The 26294-nt window shown below is 52.3% G+C and overlaps 2 protein-coding genes across 9 annotated transcripts in view; one reads left to right on the top strand and one right to left on the bottom strand.

Moving 5' to 3' along the window:
* The first annotated feature begins 4425 nt into the window (after positions 1 to 4425).
* On the top strand, positions 4426 to 13092 carry PHETA1 (PH domain containing endocytic trafficking adaptor 1). Of its 3 annotated transcripts, XM_014347272.4 has the most exons (5): positions 4426 to 4815; positions 7496 to 7652; positions 8114 to 8201; positions 8302 to 8370; positions 10307 to 13092. In XM_014347272.4, the coding sequence occupies exon 5, from the start codon at positions 10343 to 10345 to the stop codon at positions 11090 to 11092; it is 750 nt and encodes a 249-aa protein (XP_014202758.1). In that variant the 5' UTR covers positions 4426 to 4815; positions 7496 to 7652; positions 8114 to 8201; positions 8302 to 8370; positions 10307 to 10342; the 3' UTR covers positions 11093 to 13092. The 3 variants fall into 3 exon arrangements, with proteins under 3 accessions (XP_014202758.1, XP_003832513.1, XP_054952119.1); XM_003832465.5 differs by lacking the exons at positions 8114 to 8201; positions 8302 to 8370 and having other exon boundaries at positions 4428 to 4815; XM_055096144.2 differs by having other exon boundaries at positions 4429 to 4815; positions 8114 to 13092.
* Positions 13093 to 17716: 4624 nt separating this feature from the next.
* CUX2 (cut like homeobox 2) overlaps positions 17717 to 26294 on the bottom strand; it is a 323266-nt gene continuing 314688 nt past the window's right edge. For all 6 annotated transcript variants that reach the window (XM_034934493.2, XM_034934495.4, XM_034934490.4 and 3 more), the window contains one exon: positions 17717 to 26289. In XM_034934493.2, the coding sequence (XP_034790384.1) occupies positions 25488 to 26289 (802 nt within the window). In that variant the 3' untranslated portion in view covers positions 17717 to 25487. The remainder of the gene's footprint in view (positions 26290 to 26294) is intronic.

Below are 26294 nucleotides of genomic sequence, written 5' to 3'. Positions count from 1 at the left end.
AGTTCGAGACCAGCCTGGCCAACATGGTGAAACTCCACCTCTACTAAAAATACAAAAAATTAGCCAGGCGTGGTGGCAGCTGTAATCCCAGCTACTCAGGAGGCTGAGGCAGGAAAATCGCTTGAACCCGGGAGGCGGAGGTTGCAGTGAGCTGAGACTGCGCCACTGCACTCCAGCCTGGGTGACAGAGTAAGACTCCATCTCAAACAAAAACAAAAAGCCCAAAAAATCTCTTTTTGTTCCCAGTTTTGGGTATGTCATTGTCAGCAGTGCAAAAATGGATGAATACAGTAAATTGGTACCAGGAGTGGAGTGTTGCTGAAAAGATAGGCAAAAATGTGGAAGTGACTTTGAAACTGTAACAGGCAGAGGCTGGAACAGTTTGGAGGGCTCAGAAGAAGACAGGAAAATGTGGGAATGTTTCAAGCTTCCTAGAGACTTGTTGAATGGCTTTGCCAAAATGCTGATAGTGATATGGACAATAAAATTCAGGCTGAGGTGGTCTCAGATGGAGATGTGGAACTTGTTGGGAACTGGAGCAGAGGTGACTCTTGTTATGTTTTAGCAAAGAGACTGGCGGCATTTTGCCCCTGCCCTAGAGATCTGTGGAACTTTGAACTTGAGAGAGATGATTTAGGGTATCTGGTAGAAGAAATTTCTAAGCAGCAAAGCATTCAAGAGGTAACTTGCAGGCTGGGAGCGGTGGCTCAAACCTGTAATCTCAGCACTTTGGGAAGCCAAGGTGGGCAGATTACCTGAGGTCAGGAGTTCAAGACCAGCCTGACCAACATGGTGAAACCCTATCTCTACCAAAAATACAAAAAATTAGCCATGTGCAATGGCGTGCACCTGGTGCCAGCTACTCAGGAGGCTGAGACAGAAGAACCGCTTGAACCCAGGAGGCGGAGGTTGCAGTGAGCTGAGATCACACCACTGCACTCCAGCCTGGGCAACAGAGCAAGACTCTGTCTCAAAAAAAAAAAAAGAAAGAAAAGAAAAAAATAAGAAGTAACTTGTAATAGAAAAGCCCATTTTCTGGGGAGAAATTCAAGCCGGCTGCAGAAATTTGCATTACGTAGCAAGGAGCCTAATGTTAATCCCCAAGACCATGGAGGAAATGTCTCCAGGCCATGTCAGAGAACTTCCCGGCAGCCCCTTCCATCACAGGTCCAGAGGTCCAGGAGGAAAAAGTGGTTTTGTGGGCCAGGCCCTGGGTTCCTGTGCTGTGTGCATCCTAGGGACTTGGTGTTCTGTGTCCCAGCTGCTCCAGCCATGGCTGAAAGGCACCAACACAGAGCTCAGGCTGTGGTTTCAGAGGGTGGAAGCCTCAAGCCTTGGCAGCTTCCATGTGGTGTTGAGCCTGTGGGTGCACAGAAGTCAAGAATTCAGGTTTGGGAACCTCTGCCTAGATTTCAGAAGATGTTTGGAAATGCCTGGATGCCCAGGCAAAAGTTTGCTGCAGGGGCAGGGCCCTCATGGAGAACCTCTGCTAGGGTGGTGCAGAAGGGAAATGTGGGGTTCAGAGCCCCCACACAGAGTCCCTACTGGGGTACTGCCTAGTGGAGCTGTGAGAAGAGGGCCACCATCCTCCAGACTCCGAAATGGTAGATCCACTGACAGCTTGCACTGTGTGCCTGGAAAAGCCACAGATACTCACCACCAGCCCGTGAAAGCAGCCAGGAGGAAGCCTGTACCCTGCAAAGCCACAGGAGTGGAGCTGCCCAAGATCATGGGAACCCATCTCTTGCATCAGCGTGACCTGGATGTGAGACCCGGAGTCAAAGGAGATCATTTTGGAGCTTTAAAATTTGACTGCCCCACTGGATTTCAGACTTGCATGGGCCCTGTAACCCCTTTGTTTTGGCCAATTTCCCCCATTTGGAATGGCTGTATTTACCCAATACCTGCATCCCCACTGTATCTAGGAAGTAACTAGCTTGCTTTTGATTTTACAGGCTCATAGGCAGAAGGGACTTGCCTTGTCTCAGACAAGACTTTGGACTGTGGAATTTTGGGTTAATTCTGAAATTAGCTAAGACTTTGGGGGACTGTTGGGAAGGCATGATTGGTTTTGAAATGTGAGGACGTGAGATTTGGAGGGGCTGGGGCGAAATGATATGGTTTGGCTGTGTCCCCACCAAAATCTGAACTTGAATTGTATCTCCCAGAATTCCCACGTGTTGTGGGTGGGACCCAAGAGGAGGTCATTGAGTCATGGGGGCCAGTCTTTCCTACGTTATTCTTGTAATAGTGAATAAGTCTCACGAGATCTGAAGGGTTTATCAGGGGTTTCCGCTTTTGTTTCTTCCTCACTTTCTCTTGCCACTGCCATGTAAGAAGTCTTTCACCTCCCGCCATGATTCCAAGGCCTCCTCAGCCATGTGGAACTGTAAGCCCAATTAAACCTCTTTTTGTTGTCAGTTTTGGGTATGTCTTTATCAGCAGTGTGAAAACGGACTAATACATATATCCATTAAATATATATCTATACTTAACCACTTCTCTCCACCTCCACTGCTCCACTCTAAGCCACCACCATCACTTGCTTGGACTACTGCAGTGGTGTTCTCCCTGATCACTTGGCTTCTACTCTCATTCCCTGCCCATAGCAGTCAGGGACCATGTTAAATCTAACACAGACCATGTCCCTCTCTGCTCAAAACCCTCCCATGGCTCCTCATTCTTCTTAGAGTAAAAGCAAAATCTTTCCTCTGGTCCTTAAGCCCCTAGGTCACCTGGCTTTCTGGCTTTGCCAATAATCTCTGATCTATTGTGTTTTTTTTTTGTTTGTTTTTTGTTTTTTTTGTTTGACAGAGTCTTGCTCTGTCACCCAGGCTGGAGTGCAGTGGTGCAATCTCAGCTCATTGCAACCTCTGCCTCCTGGGTTCAAGTGATTCTCCTGTCTCAGCCTCCCAAGTAACTGGGATTACAGGTGTACACCACCATGCCTGGCTAATTTTTTTTTTTTTTTTGTATTTTTAGTAGAGACCGGGTTTCACCATGTTGGCCAGGCTGGTCTCGAACTCCTGACCTCAAGTGATCTACCTGCCTTGGCCTCCCGAAGTGCTGGGATTATAGGCGTGAGCCACTGCGCCCAGCCAGCTGACCTATTTTCCTACTATTCTTCCCATTGCTCACTTGGCTCCACTGGTCTCCTCGTTGTTCTTCAAACATGCCCAGGATGGCCCCATTTCAGGGCTTTTGCACTTGCTGTTCCCTCTGCCTGGGACCTCCTTCTCCCAGATAGCCACATGGCTGCCTCCCTCATTCCTCCAGGTCTGTCCTCAGAGAGGCCTTCCCTGACCACCTTGTCTAAAAGCTGCACTTCCAGCTTGGGCAAGATAGCAAGACCCCCCCCCCATCTCTACAAAAAATTAAAAAAAATTAGCCGGGTGTGGTGGTACACACCTGTAGTCCCAACTACTTGGGAGGCTGAGGTGGGAGGCTCGGTTGAACCCAGGAGTTCAGGTTACAATGAGCTGTGATTGTGCCACTGCACCCCAACCTGGGTGACAAAAAAACACAAAAAACAAAAAACAAACAAAAAAAAACAACTGCACTCCCAGGCTTTCTGCCCCATTGCCTTGGCGTACAGTCCTAGCATGAATCACTTCCAGAACTCATTTGTGTTGTCTTGATTCCTGGCTGCACCTGCTTACCTGGTTCAGGTACAGTGCCTGGCACACAGTAGGCACTTAGTGAGAGGCTGTACAATGGAGAGCTGACCCTGGTCTGTCCTGTTCTTCCTGCTTTCAGGCCAGGACTTAATAGTGATTGGGAGGTGGCAGGTGGTGGAGAAGAGGCGGCAGGAACAGGAAGGAAGGGTTCAAGGAGGTGGGCAGGGCAAAAACAACAGCAATTCCTATTTCTTGAGAGCTCTCTGTTGTGCCCTGCACTTTACATATCATAATGGTCTTTATTTTCCGGATGAGGAAACGGAGGCTTAGAGAAGTGAAATGATTTCTCTAAGCTCACACAGTGTTCAGTGGCCTAGTGCGACTCGAACTCAAGTCTGCCTAATTCCAGAACTTTCTCTCTTCACCTGGAGCCAGGGGAAGCTTGCGAGGCGCCCTGTCCGTATGGAACAGTGCTGTACGCAAATGTCCTGGATTCAGCTGTTTTTTCTGCCAATCACACATTTTTCAGGAATTAGAGCTATTTTTCTAATTTAACTGGGCATTAAATTTGCTAAACCTGGCAACCCAGGTTTAGCAAATATTTTTATTATTTGTAGAGATGGTGGTCTCCCTCTGCTGCCCAGGCTGGTCTTGAACTACTAGGCTCAGGCAATCCTCCTGCCTCGTCCTGGGGGGAGTTCGGACTTAAGCCTAGGACTTCAGCGAATGGCCCGCCCAGGACCCCCAAATGCTTTTGCAGGCTAATCCACGACCTGGGCCAGTCCTTACCTTTGGAATCGCAATGAGCTTCCCGGGCTCCAATCCGCTTTTCTGGGCTAGGGCACTGGGGAGTCGCGAGCCAGGAGCGGACCCTTTAAGAGTGATTTCGAGGGCGGGCTCACGGGGGCGTGCCGGTTCGGGGCCTGCCAATCGGGAGGCGGGAAGAACGCGGGGGCGGGCCCGGCGCGAGCAGGCTGGGAAGGGTTAAAGGGGCGCGCCCGTGGGTCGCGGACTGTCCGGTTGCTCCCGCCTCCTTCCGTCGGATCCGCGCTCTCCCGCGGCTGCGCCGGCCCGGCCGCCCAGGAGACAAAGCGCTGCCGCCGCCGTCGCCGCCACCGGGCCAGTCCCGAACCATGGCCGGGCCACCCCGCAACCTCGCGCCTCCCGTCCCGTCGCCGCCCTAGGCCTGCGCTGCGAGGTAAGGCGGGCCTGGCGGGGGGACATGCACGAGGACATGGGACCCGGGTCGGGCCGCCCTGGGCCTCGGGGTCCCCCGGCCACCTGGAGAGCGCGTTGCGGGGATCTTCCCCGCTGGGACTCCGCACCAGTGGTGACTTCTCCAGCTGCCGAGGCGAACTTGGCCGATGACCACCCTCCCCTCCCTCAGCCCATAGGGACGTCTGCTGCTGGTGGGGACTGCGGACAAGCCCCCCATTCTGCCGCTGATCACCCATCTGGGGCTCTGGCTGTCCTTTAAGGAACTTAGGAGAGCTCCCACGCACAACACACAAAGGGACAGAGAGCAGCCGGGAGCAGGGCCACACCTGGAGCAGCAGCCCCTGCCGTGGACAAGGGGGCTGCCTGTGTCTGGACGGCGGTGCTGGCGTGTCCCTGGGGTCCCTGCTGGGGCGGTGACGGCCAGGCTGCTCTTTAGTGTTCTTGGCACACATGTTTTTCAGCCTGTGCCTGCCACACCCTCTTCCCCACGCCCGCTGCTGGGGGACACTGAGGGCAGCTGGATTCAACCCCAGGACCTGCGGTTCTGGCTTCTTTTCGTTGATGTGAGTGCCAAAATGCCATGCTTCAGTCTCCCAGGAGACCTGGGTTCCGGGGCCAGCTGTGCCCCTGGAGATCTTGGATGAATTATTTGCCTTTTTGACAGCTCTTTCCCTGAAAGCTCACTACCCACCAAGTATTTTACAAAATGGCTCTTCAGGAGTCAATTCACTCAGCCCTTAGAGGGATGGAAGTCAACGTCCCCATTTTGCAGATGAGGCTGAGAAAAAACTCCGACTCACAGCAGCTAATATTTGCAATCCATTTCCCATAGTTTGCCAGTGGGTTTTCCTTCTTTTAGCTCATGAACCCTCGCCACACCGCCCAATTTAACAGATGAGGACACTGAGACTTGGAAAGGTGAAACGACTTGTCCAAGGTCCTCCAGCCTGGACCTGCGGAGGCAGGAACTTTGTCTTGGGAGCAGAGCTGGGCCAGGCTCCCTCCAGCTTCCTGTCTGGCCATGGGCTGTTGAATCAGCAGCAGTGCCCACAGTGGACTCTGAACTTCTTGGAAAACAGTGTGGGGAGATAAGGCAGGGGCCAGGCCTTCCCTCCAGGCAAGGCTGGCGCCTGTGCCCCTGCAGCTTCCTGTCTTCCCCGTTCTGGTGGAGGCAGGGGTCATGGGGCAGAGCTGGGTCCTGTGCCTGCTGGTGACCTTGAACCAGTTTGGCCTCTATCTAGGCAGTCGGGGGAGGAGGGTTGCTGAGCAGGAGGGAAGTTGCTATTCCTTTGGCCTTGATGGGGTGGAGAGACCCCAAGATCAGCCCCTTTATTTGGGTGGCTTGCCTGGAGCATGTGATTCTGGGCACAGTTGTATGCCTCTAGCCAACTTATTGAACCTCCCTGTGTCCATTTCCACATCTGTGAATGTGGGGTGAGATCCCTTGTCTTGGGGCTGTTGAAAGGTTTCAGAAGATACTGTAGAATGAATCAAACAGCTGTGTGAGTACCTACTGCATGCCAGGCACTAGAATTCAGACCACAAACGCCCCTGCAGGCAGAAATGACCCAGGTATTAATTTCAGGTGGAGGCACAGGAGAGGGACTGGGGGGTCTCTTGTGCATAGGGTGGCCAGGGACCACCTCTCTGAGGAGGTGACAGCTAGGCTGAGACCAAAGGATGGGGAGCTGGCCGTGTGAAGACCTGCAGGCAGACAGCCGGGACCAAGTCTTGGAGGTGGGGATGTGTCTGGTGTATTTGAGGAACAGAAAGGAGGCCAGGATGGCTGGAGCTGAGTGAACAAGGGGGAAAGAGGTAGGGAAAGGGAACTTGGAAGCCAAGGGAGGCTTGGATTTTTTTTTTTTTTTTTGAGACAGAATCTCACTATGTCACCCAGGCTGGAGTGCAGTGGTGTGATAACTCCCAAGTTCAAGGGGTCCTTCCATGTTAGCCTCCCAGATAGCTAGGACTAGAGGCTTGTATCACCATGCCCAGCTATTTTTTTTTCTATTTTTTATAGAGATAGGGTCTTGCTATGTTGTCCAGGCTGGTCTCTAACTCAAGCAATCCTACCCCCTCAGCCTCCCAAAGTGCCAGCATTACAGGTGTGAGCCACCACACCCTGCCTAAGGATTTAATTTTATGCTGAGAGAAGTAGGGAGCCATGGGAGGGTTTAGAGCAGAGGAGGAGTGTGATTGGACTTAATTTTCACAGGATCCATCTGTGGGAAGTGGATTTCAGTGTGGCTCGGAGAAGAGCTTAGGAAGGAGGCTTGGATCTTACCTTGAGGAACATGGACAGGGAGGGGCAAGGAGACTTATGAGGAGGCTACAGCAGCCATCCCAGTGAATGGTGATGGGGCCTAGAATGGGGAGGTGGAGTGGACAGATTAGGCAACTGATTTGGAAGACGCTGGAGAGGGGGATCAACTGGACTTGATGTGCGATCAGATGCGGGGGTGAGAGGGAAACCAAGGGCCATTTGCTGAGATCGGAAGCACAACATGGGGATGTTTGGGGAAAAGCCAAGAAAAATGTGAACTGCACCCGTGCTCAGCAGGCACTGTGTGCCTGGCCCCATGCTCCGCAAAGTCCATATAGTCACTGTATCATTGTCACAACAGCCCTGACTTAGGCACTGTTACGATCCCATTTTACAGATGCAGAAACAGAGGCCCAGAGAGATGAATAGCTTGCCTGGGGTCCCCCAGCCCAGATGCTGCAGAGCTGACATTTGAATCCAGAGAAGAGCGAGCTGAGGCTGGAGCTGAGGCTGGAGCTGAGCAGAGGGCAGGGAGGCAAGTGGTGGCCTGAGAGGTAGGAGCGGAACTGGGCGAGCAGGGCGGGAGGGTCCTGTGAGAACTGGGGCCAGCATCCACATGGGAGTTGATGGGTGGTGGTGTGGGGAATGCGTGAATCCCTGCGGCTTAGAGAGGGACAGCTGTAGCTGAGAGGCAGGGTGGGGATTCAACACCTGGAGACTTTGGGGGCTCTGGCCTTGGCCTCCCACTAGGTCAGGACAAACTGACCTCCGTTTCCTTTTTTATTTTAAGTTCCATGATACATGTGCAGAACATGCAGGCTTGTCACATAGGTATACGTGTGCCATGGTGGCTTGCTGCACCATTGACCCGTTCTCTAAGTTCCCTCCCCTCACCCCCCATCCCCCAACAGGCCCCGATATGTGTTCTGCCCCTCCCTGTGTCCATGTGTCTCATTGTTCAACTCCCACTTATGAGTAAGAACACGCGGTATTTGGTTTTCTGTTCCTGTGTTAGTTTGCTGAGGATGATGGCTTCCAGCTCCATCTCTTTCCCCGCAAAGGACATGATCTCATTCCTTTTTATGGCTGGATAGTTTTCCATGGTGTGTATGTACCACATTTCCTTTATTCAGTCTATCATTGATGGGCATTTGGGTTGGTTGATCTCAGTTTCTAAGTCACAACTCATGTTCTGTCTTCTAGGAAGCCTTCCCTGACTGCCTATGTGGCTGACAGGAGGTGGCAAGGACAACCCCCTCCACCCTAGGACAGGTAGTCTGGCAGGGCCTCACTGTGGTCACCTGCTCCCAGGAGAGCCACCACCCTGACCTCATTCCACCAGGCTCTGAGAAAGACACCACCCAGGCAGGGGAATGAACACTGAGTGCCTACTGCGTACCAGGACTTTATATCCTTTGCTTCTTGAAAAATGTAGCTACCATCCTATGCAGGCTGAGGCTTTGCAGTGGGAGATAAGGCAGGCTCTCAAAATGGCCATGGAAAACCCCAAGGGAAGGTGGCCAGGCCAGGGACGCAGATGCCACCTCCCGACAAGTCCTTCCTGGCCAGCGTTGCCCCATCGTATACTCCTTGGGGGAAGGTGGATGGGGTCACTGTGGCCGACGGCATGGAGTTAGAGTCCTCTATGCTAAATGGCACGGGACGACCCCCTGCCCCTCCTTCCTGTAAGTCAGCCTAGCCCTGGGCCTGCATCTTTCCCCAAATTCTTTCTTTTTTTTTGAGACGGAGTCTGGCTCTGTCCCCAGGCTGGAGTGTAGTAGTGCGATCTCGGCTGACTGCAACTTCTGTCTCCTGGGTTCAAGCACTTCTCCTGCCTCAGCCTCCCAAGTACCTGGGATTATAGGCACCCCCCACCATGCCTGGCTTTTTTTTTTTTTTTTTTTTTTTTTGAGATGGAGTCTTGCTCTGTCGCCCAGGCTGGAGTGCAATGGCGCAGTCTCGGCTCACTGCAACCTCCGCCTCTTGGGTTCAAGCGATTCTTCTGCCTCAGTCTCCCAAGTAGCTGGGATTATGGGCGTGCACCACCTCACCTGGCTGTTTTTTAGTAGAGATGGGGTTTTGCCATGTTGGCCAGGCTGGTCTCGAACTCCTGACCTCAGGTGAGAAGGATTGGCCTTGGCCTTCCAAAGTGCTGGGATTACAGGCATGAGCCACTGTGCCCAGCCCCTGTCTTACTATTTTCCATAGAACATGAGACTACCTGGCAGACGTCTTATCTGTTTGTTAACTGTCTGCTCCCTTTCACTTGCCAGTGGCATTTCAACACCACGAGGGCAGGGACCGTGTCCATCTTTTTTTTTTTTTGAGACAGAGTGTCACATTATTGCCCGGGCTGGAGTGCAATGGCATAATCTCGGCTCACTGCAACCTCTGCCTCCTGGGTTTAGGTGATTCTCCTGCCTCAGCCTCCCGAGTAGCTGGGATTACAGGCACCCGCCACCACGCCTGGCTTATTTTTTGTATTTTTAGTAGAGAAGGGGTTTCACTGTGTTGGCCAGGCTGGTCGACCCTGTCCATCTTGTTATTGCTATATCCCTAGGCCTGGAACAATGCCTGGCACACAATAGATGCTTAATAAACATTTTATGAATGAAATCAATCTCTACAACTCTCCAAAGTTGGTTCTGCTCATCCATTTCATGGATGAACAAACCAACGTCGAACCACAAAGTCAGGGCTGGGACCTGGCAGGGACTGCAGAAGGCCAGCTGGTCTTGTTCTTGGGATGATGGAAACAGCAGCGCCTGAAATGAGGCCTGGGTTTGGATTTCAGCCCTGCCCAACCTGCTTTGTGACAACAGGGAAGCAGTTAACCTCTCTGTGCCTCTGTTTCCTCATCTGTTGCACTGGTGCCAGGCCAGTCCCTGTGACCTAAGGTCTATTGTGAGATAAAGTGAGTTCATTCCTCTGAAATGTCTGGCATGCAGCAGGAACTCACAACATTATTTCAGGGATACAGGAGGGTAGGAGGTTATGAGGCTGTCTGGGGAGGCCTGTGAGACCCAGGTTCCAGTCCTGTCTCTGCTTCTTAGGAGTTGTGGGCGCATAGGCCAGCTGCTTCCACCCTATGAGCGTCAGTTTCCTCATCTGTGAAACGGGGATGTAGAGTGGCTGCAAGGTCCCCTTGGGGCACTGGGTGACCTAGCGTCAGTGGCCTTGTGCATAACAGCCCTTCTATGGGGTCCAGGCCCCAGGCTCCCCTCCAGGCCCCGCGATTGCCACCATGAAGCTGAACGAGCGCAGCCTGGCCTTCTACGCCACCTGCGACGCCCCGGTGGACAATGCAGGCTTCCTGTACAAGAAGGGTGGGCGGCACGCGGCCTACCACCGGCGCTGGTTCGTGCTGCGCGGGAACATGCTCTTCTACTTCGAGGACGCTGCCAGCCGTGAGCCCGTGGGCGTCATCATCCTGGAGGGCTGCACCGTGGAGCTGGTGGAGGCCGCCGAGGAGTTCGCCTTCGCTGTGCGCTTCGCGGGGACCCGGGCGCGCACCTACGTGCTGGCCGCTGAGAGTCAGGATGCCATGGAGGGCTGGGTCAAGGCCCTGTCGCGTGCCAGCTTCGACTACCTGCGGCTGGTGGTGCGCGAGCTGGAGCAGCAGCTGGCGGCTGTACGTGGCGGGGGTGGCATGGCCCTGCCCCAGCCCCAGCCCCAGTCCCTGCCCTTGCCCCCGTCCCTGCCCTCTGCCCCGGCCCCAGTCCCGTCCCTGCCTTCTGCCCCAGCCCCGGTCCCAGCCCTGCCCCTGCCCCGCCGGCCCAGTGCCCTCCCGCCCAAGGAGAATGGCTGCGCTGTCTGGAGCACTGAGGCCACCTTCAGGCCTGGACCCGAGCCCCCTCCACCACCGCCTCGCCGCCGGGCCTCAGCACCCCACGGGCCCCTGGACATGGCCCCCTTCGCCCGGCTGCACGAGTGCTATGGCCAGGAGATCCGGGCCCTGCGTGGCCAGTGGCTCAGCAGCCGGGTCCAGCCCTGAGGCCACCAGGGTGCCTGTTTTAGGGGGACACAAGCTCTACGCCCTCTGGGACAGGCCGGGTCCTGGAGAGACTGGGGGAGCAGATCCTGAGGGAAATCATGGGCAAGGCTGGCCCCCAGGCCCTGAGTGGCCTGGTTTTGGGGGATGCAGGCTCTGAGAAGGTGCTGGATTCTGAGTGGGCCTTTAGGACCATGTGACCCAGAAGGCCTACCCTTGAGGGGAACGTCACGTGCAACACTAAGGAGAATCCAGGGCCTGAGGGGGAGGTTTCCTGAGAACTCCGGCCCCAGGCTGGCCTGAGCTGCCGGGCAGAGGCCTGTGCTGGCAACAGGCATTGCCGGGCCTGCAGCTCAGAGGGTCACTGGGACTGAGGGCGATCTGTGGCCTGAAAAGCAAATGCACAGTTAGTGCAGCTCCTGACCGGGCCTTCAGGGTGGACAGAGGGAGGATCGGTCATGGCAGCCACACCTGGGCCTGGCCTTGCTCCAGGACCTGCCAGAGGAGCTGGCCTGGCTCTGTGCCTGCCTGCCTCCAGGAGCAGGACGGTGGCTTGGAGGGTAGTGACTGGGGACACAGGTGCAGGTGTTAGTGCAGGACCGGAAGGGTGAGGTGGCCTGGTCCCTGGGGCTCCTGGCCTGGGCTGGCTGAGGCAGGACTCTGCCAAGTCCCCTGCCAGGCCTCATGGTGGTGCTCCTGGTGGCAGTGGCTCTCTGGCCGCGGGCCCTGTCTGTGTCTCCGTGGTGGCTCTCACAGGGCTCTCCAGACACTCCTTGACTGCATCCTTCAGTCTTGGCCCCTGGGCCTGGGGCCCCTTGGGAGCTTGCCTGACCTCCCTTCCTGGGCTGGGTAGCCATGGCCCGAGGTGACCTTCTAGCAGGTTCCCCCAGGGAGGGGAGGCCACCACCTGACTCACCACCTAGGAAGGCCCAGGTGCTGACCTAGTGGCAGAGAAAAAACAGCCACACACCGAGTGTGGCTTCCAGAGCCCCTCTTCAGCTCCAGGCAGCCCCCTCTAACATGTCCCCTCCTGAGCTCAGCCCCCACCCCCATACTCCTGGTGGGGACCAGGTCTTGCTTGGCTTCGGGGCTGACCGGTCCCCTTTCTTCTCACCACAGTGCCCATTTTTCATCCAGGAAGAACCTCGGGGCTGGGACACCTCCTGGCCCTCACCCTGGGTCATGTTTACAGTCCTCAGTGCCCCACACCGGTGGCCCCCTGAGGACACCTCCACCCTGACCTTGGTTTTCCCAAACGCTGCCTCTTGGTGACAGACTCAGCCCGAAACCCCTTCCTTCTGTCTCTGGAGACCCTTGAGCTTGGGGAAATATGGAGGGGTGTGTGTCTGCAATCAAGGCCTCTGCAGCTCACGGCTGGCCCGGTGGGCTGGGACTTCCGTCTGAATTTTAAATACTTAGGGTTCATTTTTTTTTCTCTGGCAACAAAGCTTGATGTTTTCACTGCTTTAGTTTCCTGTTTGCTGGTGGGAGGGGATACGGTCTGTGCCTCTGGACTTGCTCTGGGGGAACAGTTGTCACTGCCCCCGGGGAGAGGGGCAGCTTGGGCTGGAGAAGCACAGCCAGAGACAGAGCCCCTCGAGAGGGATCCTTGGCTGCTTCATTGTCTTCCCCCCAGCAAGCCCTGCTCTCCTCCACAGGCACCTCTGGGGTCTTGGTACGGTCCCCGCTCACCTCCTTCCAGAGTCCTGAGTGGTGTGGGTGTGGGTGGCACAGGATCTGGGGCATGGGAGGGGTTCAGAGCTGCCCAGAGCCCTGTGTCCTGGCAGACTCAGCTGGTGGGCTGGGGTGTCAACCCCAGCCCTGGCGTAGGTTTACAGACTCTCAAGGTACGTTGGCCCTGGTCTCCTGGGAGAGAGGGGTGAGGGATGTCCCCTACCAAAGCACAAGGTGGGATCAGGCTGCCTCCTGGGTTGGGTGTCGGGGGAGCTGTCCGGCAGCCTGGCAGGGAGATGCAAGGGCTAAAGTAAAATTTTGTCAAGTAATGGCTGATTGTGTCATTTTTTTCCCCATCATCAAAATCCTTGATTGATTTCCCTGGCAGAGCCCAGAGCAGGCTGTGCAAGGGCAGGGACTAGTGTGTGGTCCCACATGGCTGGTGCCCTGCCAGGCACGTTCTCACTTCTCAAGGCAGATGCTGGTCCCGTTTTACAGATGTGGAAACAGGCTCACTGAGGTTATGAAACTTGCCAAAGCAACATAGCTAGAGAGTATAAGAGCAGGGATGTAAATCTCTGAAATCCCGTGACAGGACAGAGTCTTCAGGAGGAATATGAGGGAAAACGGAGCCGAAAGTTCCTTTTCAGAAGGTAGAGAAGGCAGGGAAAAGCCAAAGATTTGAAAGCTAACTGGGCTGAAGACCTGAGAGTTGGGAGGGACATTAACAACAATCCTGATCAGGATGGCAGATGGAAGAGTCGAAACTGCGTGCTTCTCACTGATAAGTTCATGGAGGCTGTGGAGGGAGCTGGAGTGAAGAGGATTCTAGCACCAATGCAAGTTCAGAGGGAAAGAGTCTGTGATTGATTAGTAAAATCTGCCATGAGCACCATGTGGCTGGTAGTGGTGCTCATGCCATGTATCCGCTCTCTGACTGATTGAGTCTGTCTGCTGGGTTAATGGGTTCATAGAAGGGGCTGGCTCAAGGTGGCCTAGCATGATGGACTTAAGCCCTAGGTCCTCTTCACGTGGACTCAGCTTGGGTCACAGGTCTCCCTTGCCAGCCTGGAAAAATCCTGTACATTTAGGAACATGTGGCTTAGGGTGAGCAACCTAAAGTCCTCGTTCAAGTTCAAGAAATGAAAAGTATGAAGATCAGGGAATCATGGCCCTTGTGAGCATCTAGTGCATGCTGAATAATTTTTTCCATCTCTTGTGGGACCACAGCTGACAGATGGAGGCTGGGGAAGTGGCTCCCCACACAAGCTGAGTCAGGGCACTGCCTGTGGCATTTGTGACCGCGGCCACCGTACAGCATGGGGCAAAGAGTAGGGGAAATAGCGGGAGAGAAATACAGCTCCAAGAGGGAGGGTCAACAGCAAAATGCTGGACATCCAACTGCTGATATGTCAGTGATTCCTCCGGACCCAGGGGAGGTGTTCAGGGCACAAGTCTAAGGGGGCACTGTATGTGGTCAGAAGGAATATTCTGAGAAGCCACTTGGGGTAGAGGGTGAGGCCCTCAAGCAGGACACTGCAGCGAGAGGTTAGGCTGATTGCCAAACATCCATGCACCCTAAATACTTAGTCAAATGCAATCAGTTACGCTGCCATAGGCTCTCAGGGAATAGCTAAACTTTACTGCCAGAGAGTGACCATGTGGCCTGATTTTGGCCAATGAGATGTGAGTTGGAAGAGTCTTTTTCCTTCCAAAACACACACACAATAAAGAGCTCTTCATTGGCCAGGTGCGGTGGCTCACGCCTGTAATCCCAGCCCTTTGGGAGGCCAAGGCAGGCGGATCACGAGGTCAGGAGTTCGAGACCACCCTAGCCAACATAGTGAAACACTGTTTCTACTAAAAAATACAAAAATTACCCAGGCATGGTGGTATGCGTCTGTAGTCCCAGCTACTCGGGAGGCTGAGGCAGGAGAATCGCTTGAACCTGGGAGGTGGACGTTGCAGTGAGCCGAGAGAGTGCCACTGCACTCCAGCCTGGGCAACAGAGCGAGACTCTGTCTCAGGAAAAAAAAAAAAAATCTCTTCATTGTTCTCTGTGGGGAGGGAGAAGGGGAGTAATGTCTGTGATGCCTGGAACTGTGGCAGCCATCTTGCAATCATGAAGCTGACCACTCTAAAGAAAGTGCTCCATACTGAGTTTGGCGCACACTCCAGGGTGGTTCTGGGTAACCAACTGCAGGGCTGTTGTTGGCTCAGTGGGGTGCAGGTTGGGGCTAGAATGGGATTGCCTGTTACAGTAAAGGGGCCACTGCTTCTTATCCCTTCCTAAAGAGTAAACAAATATTGAAGGAAGATCATGTCCCCCTATGGCCCTGCATCTTGGATGTTCCTAAGTGAGGCTGCTTTGTCCCCACTATGTGCTGTGTGGCTAGATCTGGTGCTGTCTGCTCTCCCTAACGCCTCCACGGATGACCTCGCCTCACTCACCTTGCACAAACTTTGTTATGAAAAAGTTCCTGTGGCCAGGCGCAGTGGATCATGCCTGTAATTTCAGCACTTTGGGAGGCTGAGGGGGCAGATCATCTGAGGTCGGGAGTTCGAGACCAGCCTGACCAACATGGAGAAACCCCGCCTCTACTAAAAATACAAAATTAGCCAGGCATGGTGGTGCATGCCTGTAGTCCCAGCTACTCAGGAGGCTGAGGCAGGAGAATTGCTTGAAACTGGGAGGCGGAGGTTATCCAGCCTGGGCAACAAGAGCAAAACTCTGTCTCAAAAAAAAAAGAAAAAAAAAAAGAAAAAGTTCCTGCTACCTGTCCCAACTTCTAAAATCTCAGCATTCAACATGAAACTCTTTGAAGATGGTAAAATAATAGTTGTCTAAGCCTAGCTGTAGGTTTTGCACTTTTCTGATGAAAACTTTTTTAAAAGGTGGGCAAAATATTTGCAAGTCATTTGCAATCTGATAGGCAGACTATAGACAGAACTCCTAAAACTCAACAACAACAAAAAACCTGATTTAAAATTGGGCAAAAGGCCGGGCGAGGTTGTTCATGCCTGTAACCCCAGCACTTTGGGAGGCTGAGGCGGGCAGATCACCTGAGGCCAGGGGTTTGAGACCAGCCAGGCCAACATGGTAAAACCCTGTCTCCACTAAAAATACAAAAATTAGCCAGGTGTGGTGGCGGGTCCCTGTAGTCCCAGCTACTCGGGAGGCTGAGGCAGAAGAATCGTTGGAACCCAGGAGGTGGAAGTTGCAGTGAGCCAAGATGGCACCACTGCACTCCAGCCTGAGTGACAGAGCAAGATTCCGTCTCAAAAAACAAAACAAAACAAAACAAATAGTCCAGGTGCAGTGGCTCACGCCTGTAATCCCAGCACTTTGGGATGCCAAGATGGGAGGATCACCTGGGGTCAGGAGTTTGAGACCAGCCTGGCCAACATGGTGAAACCCTGTCTCTACTAAAAATACAAAATTAGCTGGGCGTGGTGGCAGGCAGCTGTAATCCCAGCTACTCAGAAGACTGAGGCATAAGAATTGCTTGAACCCAGGATGGGGCGGTTGCAGTGAGCCGAGATGGTGCCATTGCACTCCAGCCTGGGGGTAGAACGAGACTCTGTCTCCAAAAAAAACCACAAAAGACTTGAGTAGATATTTCTCCAAAGAAAATATATAAATGGCCAATAAGTACATGAAAAGATGCTCACCATGAGTAATCAGCAGCAAAATACAAGTCAAATTAGGATGGCTGCAGTCAACACAGAAAATAACAAGTGTTGGCCAGAATGTGGAGAAATTGCACAACCCTTGTGCACTGTTGGTGGGAATGTAAAATGAGGCAGCCACTGTGGAAAAAAGTGTGGTGGTTCCTCAATAGTTACAAATAGAATTACCATGTGATGCAGCAATTCACTGCTTGGTATCTATCCGAAAGAACTGAAAGCAGAGTTTTTTGTTTTTTATTTTTTTGAGATGGAGTTTCTCTCTGTCACCTGGGCTGGAGTGCAGTGGCATGATCACGGCTCACTGCAACCTCTGCCTCCCGGGTTCAAGCAATTCTCCTGCCTCAGCCTCCCAAGTAGCTGGGATTACAGGCATGCACCACTATGCCCGGCTAATTTTTATATTTTTAGTAGAGATGGGGTTTCACCATGTTGGCCAGGCTGGTCTCGAACTCCTGACCTCAGGTGGTCCACCTGCCTTGGCCTCCCAAAGTGCTGGGATTACAGGCGTGAGCCACCACACCCGGCAAAAGCAGGGTCTTGAAGAGACATTTGCATGCCCATGTTCATAGCAGCATTACTCATGTGTCCATCCCAAGTGTCCATCAGTGGATGAGTGGATAAAGAAACTGTGGTCTATCCAGGCAATGGAATATTTTTCAGCCTTAAGGGAAGGAAATTCTGACACATGCTACAACATGGATGAACCCTGAAGATATTAGGCTAAATGAAATAAGCCAGCCATCAAACAAATACTATATAATTCCACTTGTAGGAGGTATTATTTTGATGCAAAAGTAATTGCAGTTTTGCAATTAATGACAAAAGCCACAATTGATTTTGCACCGACCTAATACTAAAAGTAGCCAAATTCAGAGACAAAAAGTAGAAAAGTGGGTGGCAGGGGCTCAGGGGAGGCAAAATGGGGAGTTAGTGATTAATGAGGACAGAGTTTAGTTTTGCAAGATGAAAAGAGTTCTGGAGATGGAGGGTGATGATGGCTTCATTGTTATAAATGTTCTTGACACCATTGAACTGTACACTCAAAAATGGTTAAGATGGCAAAGTTATGGCCGGGCGGGGTGGCTCATGCCTGTAATCCCAGCACTTTGGGAGGCCGAGGTGGGCAGATTGCTTGAGCCCAGGAGCTTGAGACCAGCCTGGGCAACATGGCAAAACCCCGTCTCTACAAAAAACACAAAAATTAGCCAGGCATAGTGGTGTATGCTTGTAGTCCTAGCTACTCAGGAGGCTGAGGTGGGAGGATTGCTTGAGCCTGGGAGGTGGAGGTTGCAGTGAGCTGAGATCACAACACTGCACCCCAGCCTGGGTGACAGAGTGACCCGTCTCAAAAAACAAAACAAAACAAAAAAAAACAAACTTTATGTGTATTATGTACATTTTACCACAATAATAATAACAAAATAAAGGCGGGCCCATAGATTTGTTTTTTCCAAGAGGATTTCCTGCTCCTGACACAGGGGCCAGCTGCCTTTGCGGTTCCCCTGTGCCTGGGGCTGAGAGCAGCCGAGGGCCGGGGCCATGGTTGCTACCCTCTCTTCATGGTCCAGGGGCACAGCTGTCATTGCTTCTCTAGTTGTGATGCTGAGAAATCCCAGGGCAGGGCACCCAGGCCCTCTAGGCTGCAGCTCCTTAAGAAAGGGGCCTCCCCTCTGTCCCTCCCTGGGGCCTGGCCCAGAGAAGCCAATCTTTGCTTCCATCCCTCTCTCAGCTCCCCTGAGTCTTCCCTCCTTGCCTACAGCTGATCGGATGAGAGTTGGTCAGACACAAGCTGAGCCAATCAGGGTCCTGGGAACTAAGTTTGGTATCCGTAGTGCTAAACTTAAGAGCTGATGGTTGAGCGACCCTTCTGGGACATGATGGCAGGGAGAGAAACAGCCAGGCCTTAGAGAGAACTAAGATCAAAATAGCCTGTGCGACACCTATTGAAGCCTGGCTAAACTTCCTGTTTTTGGGTTTTCGAAGATCTCCCCTGGATCCTCCCAATAAATATTTGCATAGTTAAGTGGGTTATAATTTCTTTCAATCCAACAGTTCTAGACTGTAAGACACCCAGTGAGTATCTGTTCTGTGCTCCTATTCTGTCATTCTCTTGTTTGCCAGTGTCCGTCCTAGGGGCTGGCACACCCAGGGGGCCAAAGAAAACCAACTGGATGACAAGTCTCTCTGAGACCTATGACAGTCAGCGGGGCTTAACCTTTAGTTTGTGTCCAAATCACCTGGAGTGCTTCTTAAAAATGCAGATTCCTGGGCCCTGGCTCAGTAGGTTTGGGCAGGGCCCAGGAAACTGCATTTTGAGTAGGGTGCAAGGGATTCTAGGGCCACAGCTGAAGAAATGATAAGGTAGTGTGGTGGCAGCCTCTAAGATGGGCCCCAGGTGACCCTGCTTCCTGGTATTCACATCCTGGTATGGTTCTTTCCCATACCAGGGAAAGAACTGAAGTTCCCATACCAGGGAAAAACACTGAGTTATGGTGGGCGCATGTGGCCAATAGATTGCACTGGATGCAACAATGGGGCTTCCAAATCGAGGTCACAGAAGACACTACATCCTCCGCTGTGACTACTCCGGGGAAAGTCAGCCACCATGTTGTGAGGATGCTCAAGCAACCCTGTGGAGAGTCCTACCTGGAGAACTAAAGCCCACAGCCAGCACCAACTTGTGGGCCATAGAAGTGTGCCATCTTGGAAGCAGACCCTTTAGTCTCAGAACAGCCTTCAGATGACTGCAGCCCTGGGTGATGGCTTAACTGTAACCTCCTGAAAGACCTACCAGCCAGAATCATCCAGTTATACAATCCCCAAATTCCCGACTCATGGAGATTATGACAGATAAATGCTTATTGTTTTAAGCCACTCAATCTTGGCATAGTTTTTTATGCAGTAATAGACAACTAGTAAAAGTGATGCTATGATGATCAAATCCATTTTCCAGTTAAGGAAACTAAGTTTCATGGAAGGGCTCTAGAATTACCTGATAGTGGAGATTCAAACCCAGGCCAGGCTAAGTTCAAAGCCTGTACTTTCACAGCTATACCCTAGGAGGCTGGAGAAGGTCACAGATCAGCAAAGAGCTTAACTATTTCTCCCTCTCATTGTGTGCAGGCAGGGAAACAGACCTGGAATGAGGAGTCACCATTGTTAAGGTCACCTGGCTGGCCTATCTGGGTGACGTTCCCTGCCCCAGGCCCCCTGCTCTTGGGATTGGGAGTGCATTCAGCGTCCCAGGTACCTGCAAAGGCAGCCTGGTTTCCATAGTGGCACAACTTGAAGCCTTGGCTGTGGGGAGGTAGGGCTTCAGAATGACCAACCACATCAAGGGCCAGTCAGCTAGGGAGGGCCTGGTTTTGTGCATTTTCTAGGAGGTGATGGGATGTGGGGCTGCCTGCTCAGTGGGAGGAGCTAAACTAGGAGGGAGGAGTGCACGGAGACCTGAGGCTCAGGGCCTGCCCTCAGTGCTCTGGTGTGCCTTCTACCCAGGCAGATGGGACCTCCTAACCTCCTCAAAGTGCTAGACTGACCACAGCAACCCCCTGCCTCACACCTTCCATGGCTCCCCAGTACCCTCAGGAGAAAGGCATATTTCCTGCCATGCCCCAAGGTGCTTCACAATTTGGCTCCATCCCTCTTCCTCCCCACTGCCCTACCTCAACTTCCAGCCTCCTTTGGGCTTCTTCCTCCTGGGTTCTTATCCCAGTTCCACCTCCTGCCTATGGTTCCTTCTGCACTCCTCCTCTACTTCTCCTTTCTAACTCTTGTCATCTTTCAGGCATCAGTTGGGATGCCCCGTCCTCCAGGAAGCCTTCCTGGACCCCACTACTTGTACCTTCATGGCCTCCTGTGTTTCCTCCACCCAACTCTGAGCACACAATAGGTACTCAATAAATGCTTATAGCATTGAGCAGACAGTAGGTACTCAATAAATACTTAGCAGCTGATGAACAGTTGTCTAATGGCCCCCAGCTGGGCTCTCCACTCTCCTCTGTGCCCTGATCCAAACCCGCCTCCTCCTGGGGGCTGTCCTGGCCTTCTCATTGCTCTCCAGCCCCTCCACTTTCCCGCAGCCCCCCAGTGCAGAATTCCACATTTTGCTGCGCTGTTGCTGCCTGTTTCACTCCAGGGCAGTGGTGGCAGACACCCTGTCAACACCAAAGCTGATGACCCAGAACATGCTTCAGTCCCTGAAGCCCACAGGCACCTGCTCCCTCGGGTTCTCAGGTGGCTTGCGTGGTGCCAGACTCCACTCCTGCCAGCCTGGTCCCACAGGGGGCCACACCCTGGGGGTTTCTGACCTCCAACCTTCTCAAGAGCTGTGAATGAACTGAGGGTCTGAAAGGGTATTCTTTGGTTTTGTTTAATTTGAATCTTTACAACCACCTTGTGAGCAAGATGCCATTCCTACCGCCTCCACTTTATGGCTGGGAAACTGAGGCACTGTGTAGTTTAGGCATTTGCCCAAGGCCACACAGCTCTAAGAGGCGGAGCCAGAGTTGAAACCAGGCCATTTGGCTCTTGACTCCCATCTTCCTCCCCAGCTCTGAGGACAGGCCATCCATTCGCCTGAAATGTCACATGCAATGGGCTGACTCAGGAGCTCCAGGGCTGATGGGGGCCTGGGCCCTGACCTGCCACCTCCCACTCCCACCACTCCATGATGGGGTGCCCAGGCATCCCAGTGGGCTGTCCTGCTGGGCTTGGAGCAATTAGTTATCCTAACCGAGACGGGGGTAATCGTTCAACGCTCCCTGCAAGGATATACGGAAAAACTGGGGCAATTGGAAGATTTCCAGACAAAGGGAAAAGGGCTGTCTTGGGTCAGCCACATGGCTGGGCTCATGGGTGAGTAATGTTTAGTGCCACTTCAGGGACTCTCCTGACATCATAGGTCACAAAAAAACCCCTCCTGCAGCCTGATGCGCAGAGACTCACTATCATAGGCTGGAAGAACCTACCCCCTACTTACAATAACAATAACTAATAGTTACCGAGTTTTTTCTTTTTTTCCTTTGAGATGGAGTCTTGCTCTGTTGCCCAGGCTAGAGTGCAGTGGCACGATCTTGGCTCACTGTAACCTCCACCTCCTGGGTTCAAGCGATTCTCCTGTCTCAGCCTCCTGAGTAGCTGGGATTATAGGTGCACACCACCACACCCAGCTAATTTTTGTATTTTTAGTAGAGATGGGGTTTCACCATGTTGGTCAGGCTGGTCTCGAACTCCTGACCTCATGATCCACCTGCCTTGGCCTCCCAAAGTGCTGGGATTACAGATGTGAGCCACTGCGCCTGGCATTTTTTTTTTTTAATAGTCTCACTTGGCCGGGCGTGGTGGCTCACACCTGTAATCCCAGCACTTTGGGAGGCCGAGGCGGGTGGATCACGAGGTCAGGAGATCGAGACCATCCTGGCTAACATGGTGAAACCCCATCTCTACTAAACAAAATACAAAAAATTAGCCGGCGGTGGTGGCGGGCGCCTGTAGTCCCAGCTACTCGGGAGGCTGAGGCAGGAGAATGGCGTGAACCCGGGAGGCAGAGCTTGCAGTGAGCTGAGATCTCACCACTGCACTCCAGCCTAGGTGACAAAGCGAGACTCCGTCTCAAAAAAAAAAAAAAAAAAAAGTCTCACTCTGCCCACCCAGGCTGGAATGCAGTGGCGCAATGGCTCACTACAGCCTCTGCCTCACTACAGCCTCTGCCTCATGGGTTTAAGCAATTCTCGTGCCTCAGCCTCCCGAGTAGCTGGGACTACAGGTGCCCACCACCACGCTTGGCTAATTTTTGTATTTAGTTATCGAGTTCTTACTGCCATGCAGTTTTATGCATATGCATATGCATGTATATTATTCACAATGACCTTCTGAGTTGGCTGCTGTGATACCCCCATTTTGCAGATGAGGAAACTGAGGCCCCAGTTATACAACTAGGAAAGGTGTGATGCTATGTTGGTCAACAGGAAGCCCCTCTTGGCATTTTCCCATCGGGGCTGGGGGCACTAACCACTCACACACTGTACAGAGGTGGGCACAGCTTGCAAGCTGGTTCACTTGCTGGTTTAGGGGTAGAGTGCAGTTTTGACTCCTCATACCAGGCCCTGGAGTCTGAGCAGCTTCTACTCTGCTGCAGGCTGGTCCACAAGGCACACTTGCCAACCCAGATGCCCACAAGGCCCAGGCAGGTTGCACAGTTGAGGGCTGAAGCAAATCATGGGCATATGCCCCATCTAAAGGCAGCCAGCCCTCATCTGGCTGTTGTCACATTGGAACGTGGGCCCAGTGTGGCCAAGATCTTGACTATTTCCTGGAGAAGCTCATAATCATGCTTTTTAATGGGACATGCCCATTAAATGTTGGCCATTTCTTTTTTTTTAGAGAGGAGGGTCTTACCGTGTTGTTCAGGATGGTCTCAAACTCCTGGCCTCAAGTGATCCTCCCACCTTGGCCTCCTAAAGTGCTGGGATTACAGGCCTGAGCCACCATGCCCAGCCAATGTTGGCAATTTAGAAACCAGGCTTAAATTTTTTTTTTTTTTTTTTTTTTTTTAGAGACAGGGTCTCTCTCTGTTGTCTATGCTGGAGTGCACTGGCAATCATAGCTCACTGCAGCCTCAAATTCCTGGGCTCAGGCAATCCTCCCACCTTGGCCTCCCAAAGCACTGGGATTATAGGTGTGAGCCATTGTGCCTTAAAAACTAGTTTTAAAAAATACCATTTTGTAAAACATCTCTGAGGGCCAGATCTGACCTCCAGTTTGTACTCCTAGCCCCAGAACAAAGAAGCAAGACACCCAGAATTATTATACAATTCTGTATTTAGCGACTCGTTTACAGAACGTGTTCCTTTTTTTAAAATTTTAAACAAAGTTCATCAATCTCTCATAGAAACGGTTTGTGTATGTGTGTGTGTGTTTTTTTAACCGTTATAGGACGTGAACCTGACAAAGTTGTTCACGGGTCCGCTAGCTTTAAGTACAACAGGATTTCCATGTTCAAAAGACTATACTAAGTGCTTAATCAAATCCCGTCACACTAAAGCCAAATTTAGTTCTCTAGGAATCGGAGTCTGCATATAAGCCTGGATTTCAACGTTGTGTTGGTTTCAACAGTAAAAAGTGGTGTGTTCCCCCACGGTTGTCTTAATTGCAACAGGGTGGTGGTGGCTAAAAGATGTTTCATTTCTTCCAGATTTGATTACTCTGAAAATGGTCACTGTTTCCTATTGTCAAAATATAAAAATACCTTCATCTGGATAAAAATGTATACAGTGGAAAACTCTTCAATGCATAGCCTGGGTGTATGGAAAAGGTTTTCCTTCAGGGTTTGTGTTTTGTTGACTGTTTGGTGTGGAGACTGCAGCCTGGGCTGGGTGTGAGAGTTGGGATTTCTGGAACGGTCCTTATCTGTCCCCTTCTGGTTGCCGGGTTTTGCCCATATGATTTCAAAATGCTAGCTACATCTTTGAAACCTCCATCGGCCATCTCACCCACTGGCATTACATCGGCATTGATTATATTCACCTTCTCATCTTCATTCTGGGGAGTCACTCAATTCAGCCTTCCCATGGACAGTTTGAAAAAGGAAACGTAATAAAAACAAGGGAGAGAGATTCAATAACCAATATGGTGGCCGTTCTATCCAAATTGGGAACTCTCACCCTAGAAACCATGCCAAAGACGCTGGAGGAAGGGTTCCTCTGAGTTGGGGGTTAAGTCTCTGCTCCCCAACAGGTCATGCGTTGGAAGGTAGGAGGATAGATTTGGAGGCTGGGATATGGTGAACATGCTGCGATGAACTTGGCCTTCCAGAGTTCTGCATGGACTTGGAGTTGCAGATGCCTTCCAGAAACAGCACCACGGTCAACTTGAGAAAGAAGATGGCGAGAAGGGGAGCTGGGGTCTCTAGTTTGATGAATCTACTTTTTGGCGCTGGTTACTAAGCTTCAGTGGTCATGGGATGACCAACACTGTCACTTTTGGAAAACACCAAGAGGGGAAGATGGTGGCCACAGTCTTGCTCTGGAATACCCACACTCCTACAAGTGGGGAAACTTCCTGGGTTGTGCCTATGGTTCACATGGGAAATGGGGTCGCTCTGGCTCAAACGCCACTCTCCAAGCACCTGCCCCATGCCCACCTTTCCAAAGGATCTGGAAACACTTCTTGCCTATAGATGGACAAGATGGATGTCTGACCTCCATGGCCCACAGGTTTCTAACTAGTGAGACCTGTGTAAGCAGTTTGTTCTGTACCATGCTACATCTCATATAGGACGGTTGGGCCACAGCCCACATCTCTACAACATTTACAATGGCACGGACATTCTGTTATCAAGCTTGCAAAACAGACCACCAGAATGAAACACATCCTCAACGGCATCGAGGTTTTTGTTTAGAGTCTTTCGGACTTTCTCTTTTTAGCACAGTTTCTGGAAGGGCAGTAGCATTGCACTGTGTCTCACAGACAGATGTGGAAAAAAATCGTGGTTCAAAGGTTATCTAAATTTTGGTCAGTCTTATAGTGTTTTGTGATGGCTTTGAATAATTGTCTTCTTTTAATCTCATCTAGTGGCAAAAACGACACAACTTCAGTGTATACTTCGCAACAGTTGTGACAGCATCCTGATTTTATAACTCTCTGTAATATCAAAACAGCATCAGCTGGGATAAATTCCAAAGGATCCTTTATTAAAATATCTAAAAGAGGTCTATAAATATTTATTTATTTTTCTAAAAGAGTTTGGAGGTTTCAGGTGAATATGTGGTGCCATTTTGCTTCTGCCTCCTGCAGAGGGGTAAGGGTGAAGAGGGGCAGGGGGGTGCAGAAAAGTGGAGGCAATGGCATTTGACCCACCTGCTCATACAGCTTCATAGAACTAGGATTACAACAAAAAACGTAAACGGCATAACATTGCTGTCCACATTTTGATGGTTGAGTTCCTCCCTCCCTTACCCCATCCTGTTGAGGAGAGTAAGTGCGAGAAGGAAGGTAGTTACCAGGGTATGTCCCTTGCCCCCTCACCCTGCCTTCAGAACTCCCACTCCAGGGCCTCCTCCCGATTGGCAGCCCGCTCTAGTCGGTAAATGATGCTGTTCAGATTGGCCATCTTCTCATGCCGCCGCTGCAAGTTGGGGTTCACCTTGGCACTGGGGTGCAAGGCTCCAGCCATGTCAGCAGTGGGGCTGGCACTCGGCACTTTGGCAGGGGGGGCGCCAGGTGGGGATGGGGAGATGGGAGCTGAGGAGGAGGGGACAGGTGACACAGACATCATGAGGCCTGGTGAGGAGGCGGCCGAGGGCGAGTTCAGTGACACCTCCAGGCTGCAGCGTGAGGACTCTGAGGCTGACTTAAAACTTAAAGGGTCCAGGTGAAGTCGCTCCCCGGCCTCACTCTCCTGTTGGGGATGAAGTGAGGGACAGTCTGCGGTGGATCCACCTGGAAGGAGGGGCCCGGGAGCCACTTTTGGGAGTCCATCATTACCCGGAGGGTCGGGATGCTCCTCTTTGGGGGGACCTTGGCCTTTGTCCAGCTCCCCTAAGTCCTGGGGCTGGCTGCCTGCCTCTTCCTCAGCGTCCTCCTCCATCTGTTCCTGCTTGATCCTCACTTGGGCCTTGTCCTGGGTGGTCAGGGGTGTGCTGTTCTCCTCAGGGCCCTCCTGAAGCTCCAGTTCCTTCACGGTTGGCTTCTGGTCCTCAGTCTCAGAGTCAGGGCTCTGCGGGGTGGGGTCTGGGTGGGAGTGGCCTGGCGGTAGGATTCCAGGACCCCCACTTGGATCAAGGTCTGGCTCATCCTGGGTCCCCTCCACCAACATCTCCCGGCGCATCCGGGACCTGGG

This window comes from Pan paniscus, chromosome 10 (assembly GCF_029289425.2).
Source record: "Pan paniscus chromosome 10, NHGRI_mPanPan1-v2.0_pri, whole genome shotgun sequence".
Lineage (NCBI taxonomy): Eukaryota > Metazoa > Chordata > Mammalia > Primates > Hominidae > Pan > Pan paniscus.
This window is presented reverse-complemented; position numbering and strand designations above follow the sequence as displayed.

Coding starts and splice junctions, on each gene's coding strand:
- PHETA1 (XM_055096144.2), top strand. CDS start 10,401: ATGCAGGCTTCCTGTACAAGAAGGGTGGGCGGCACGCGGCCTACCACC.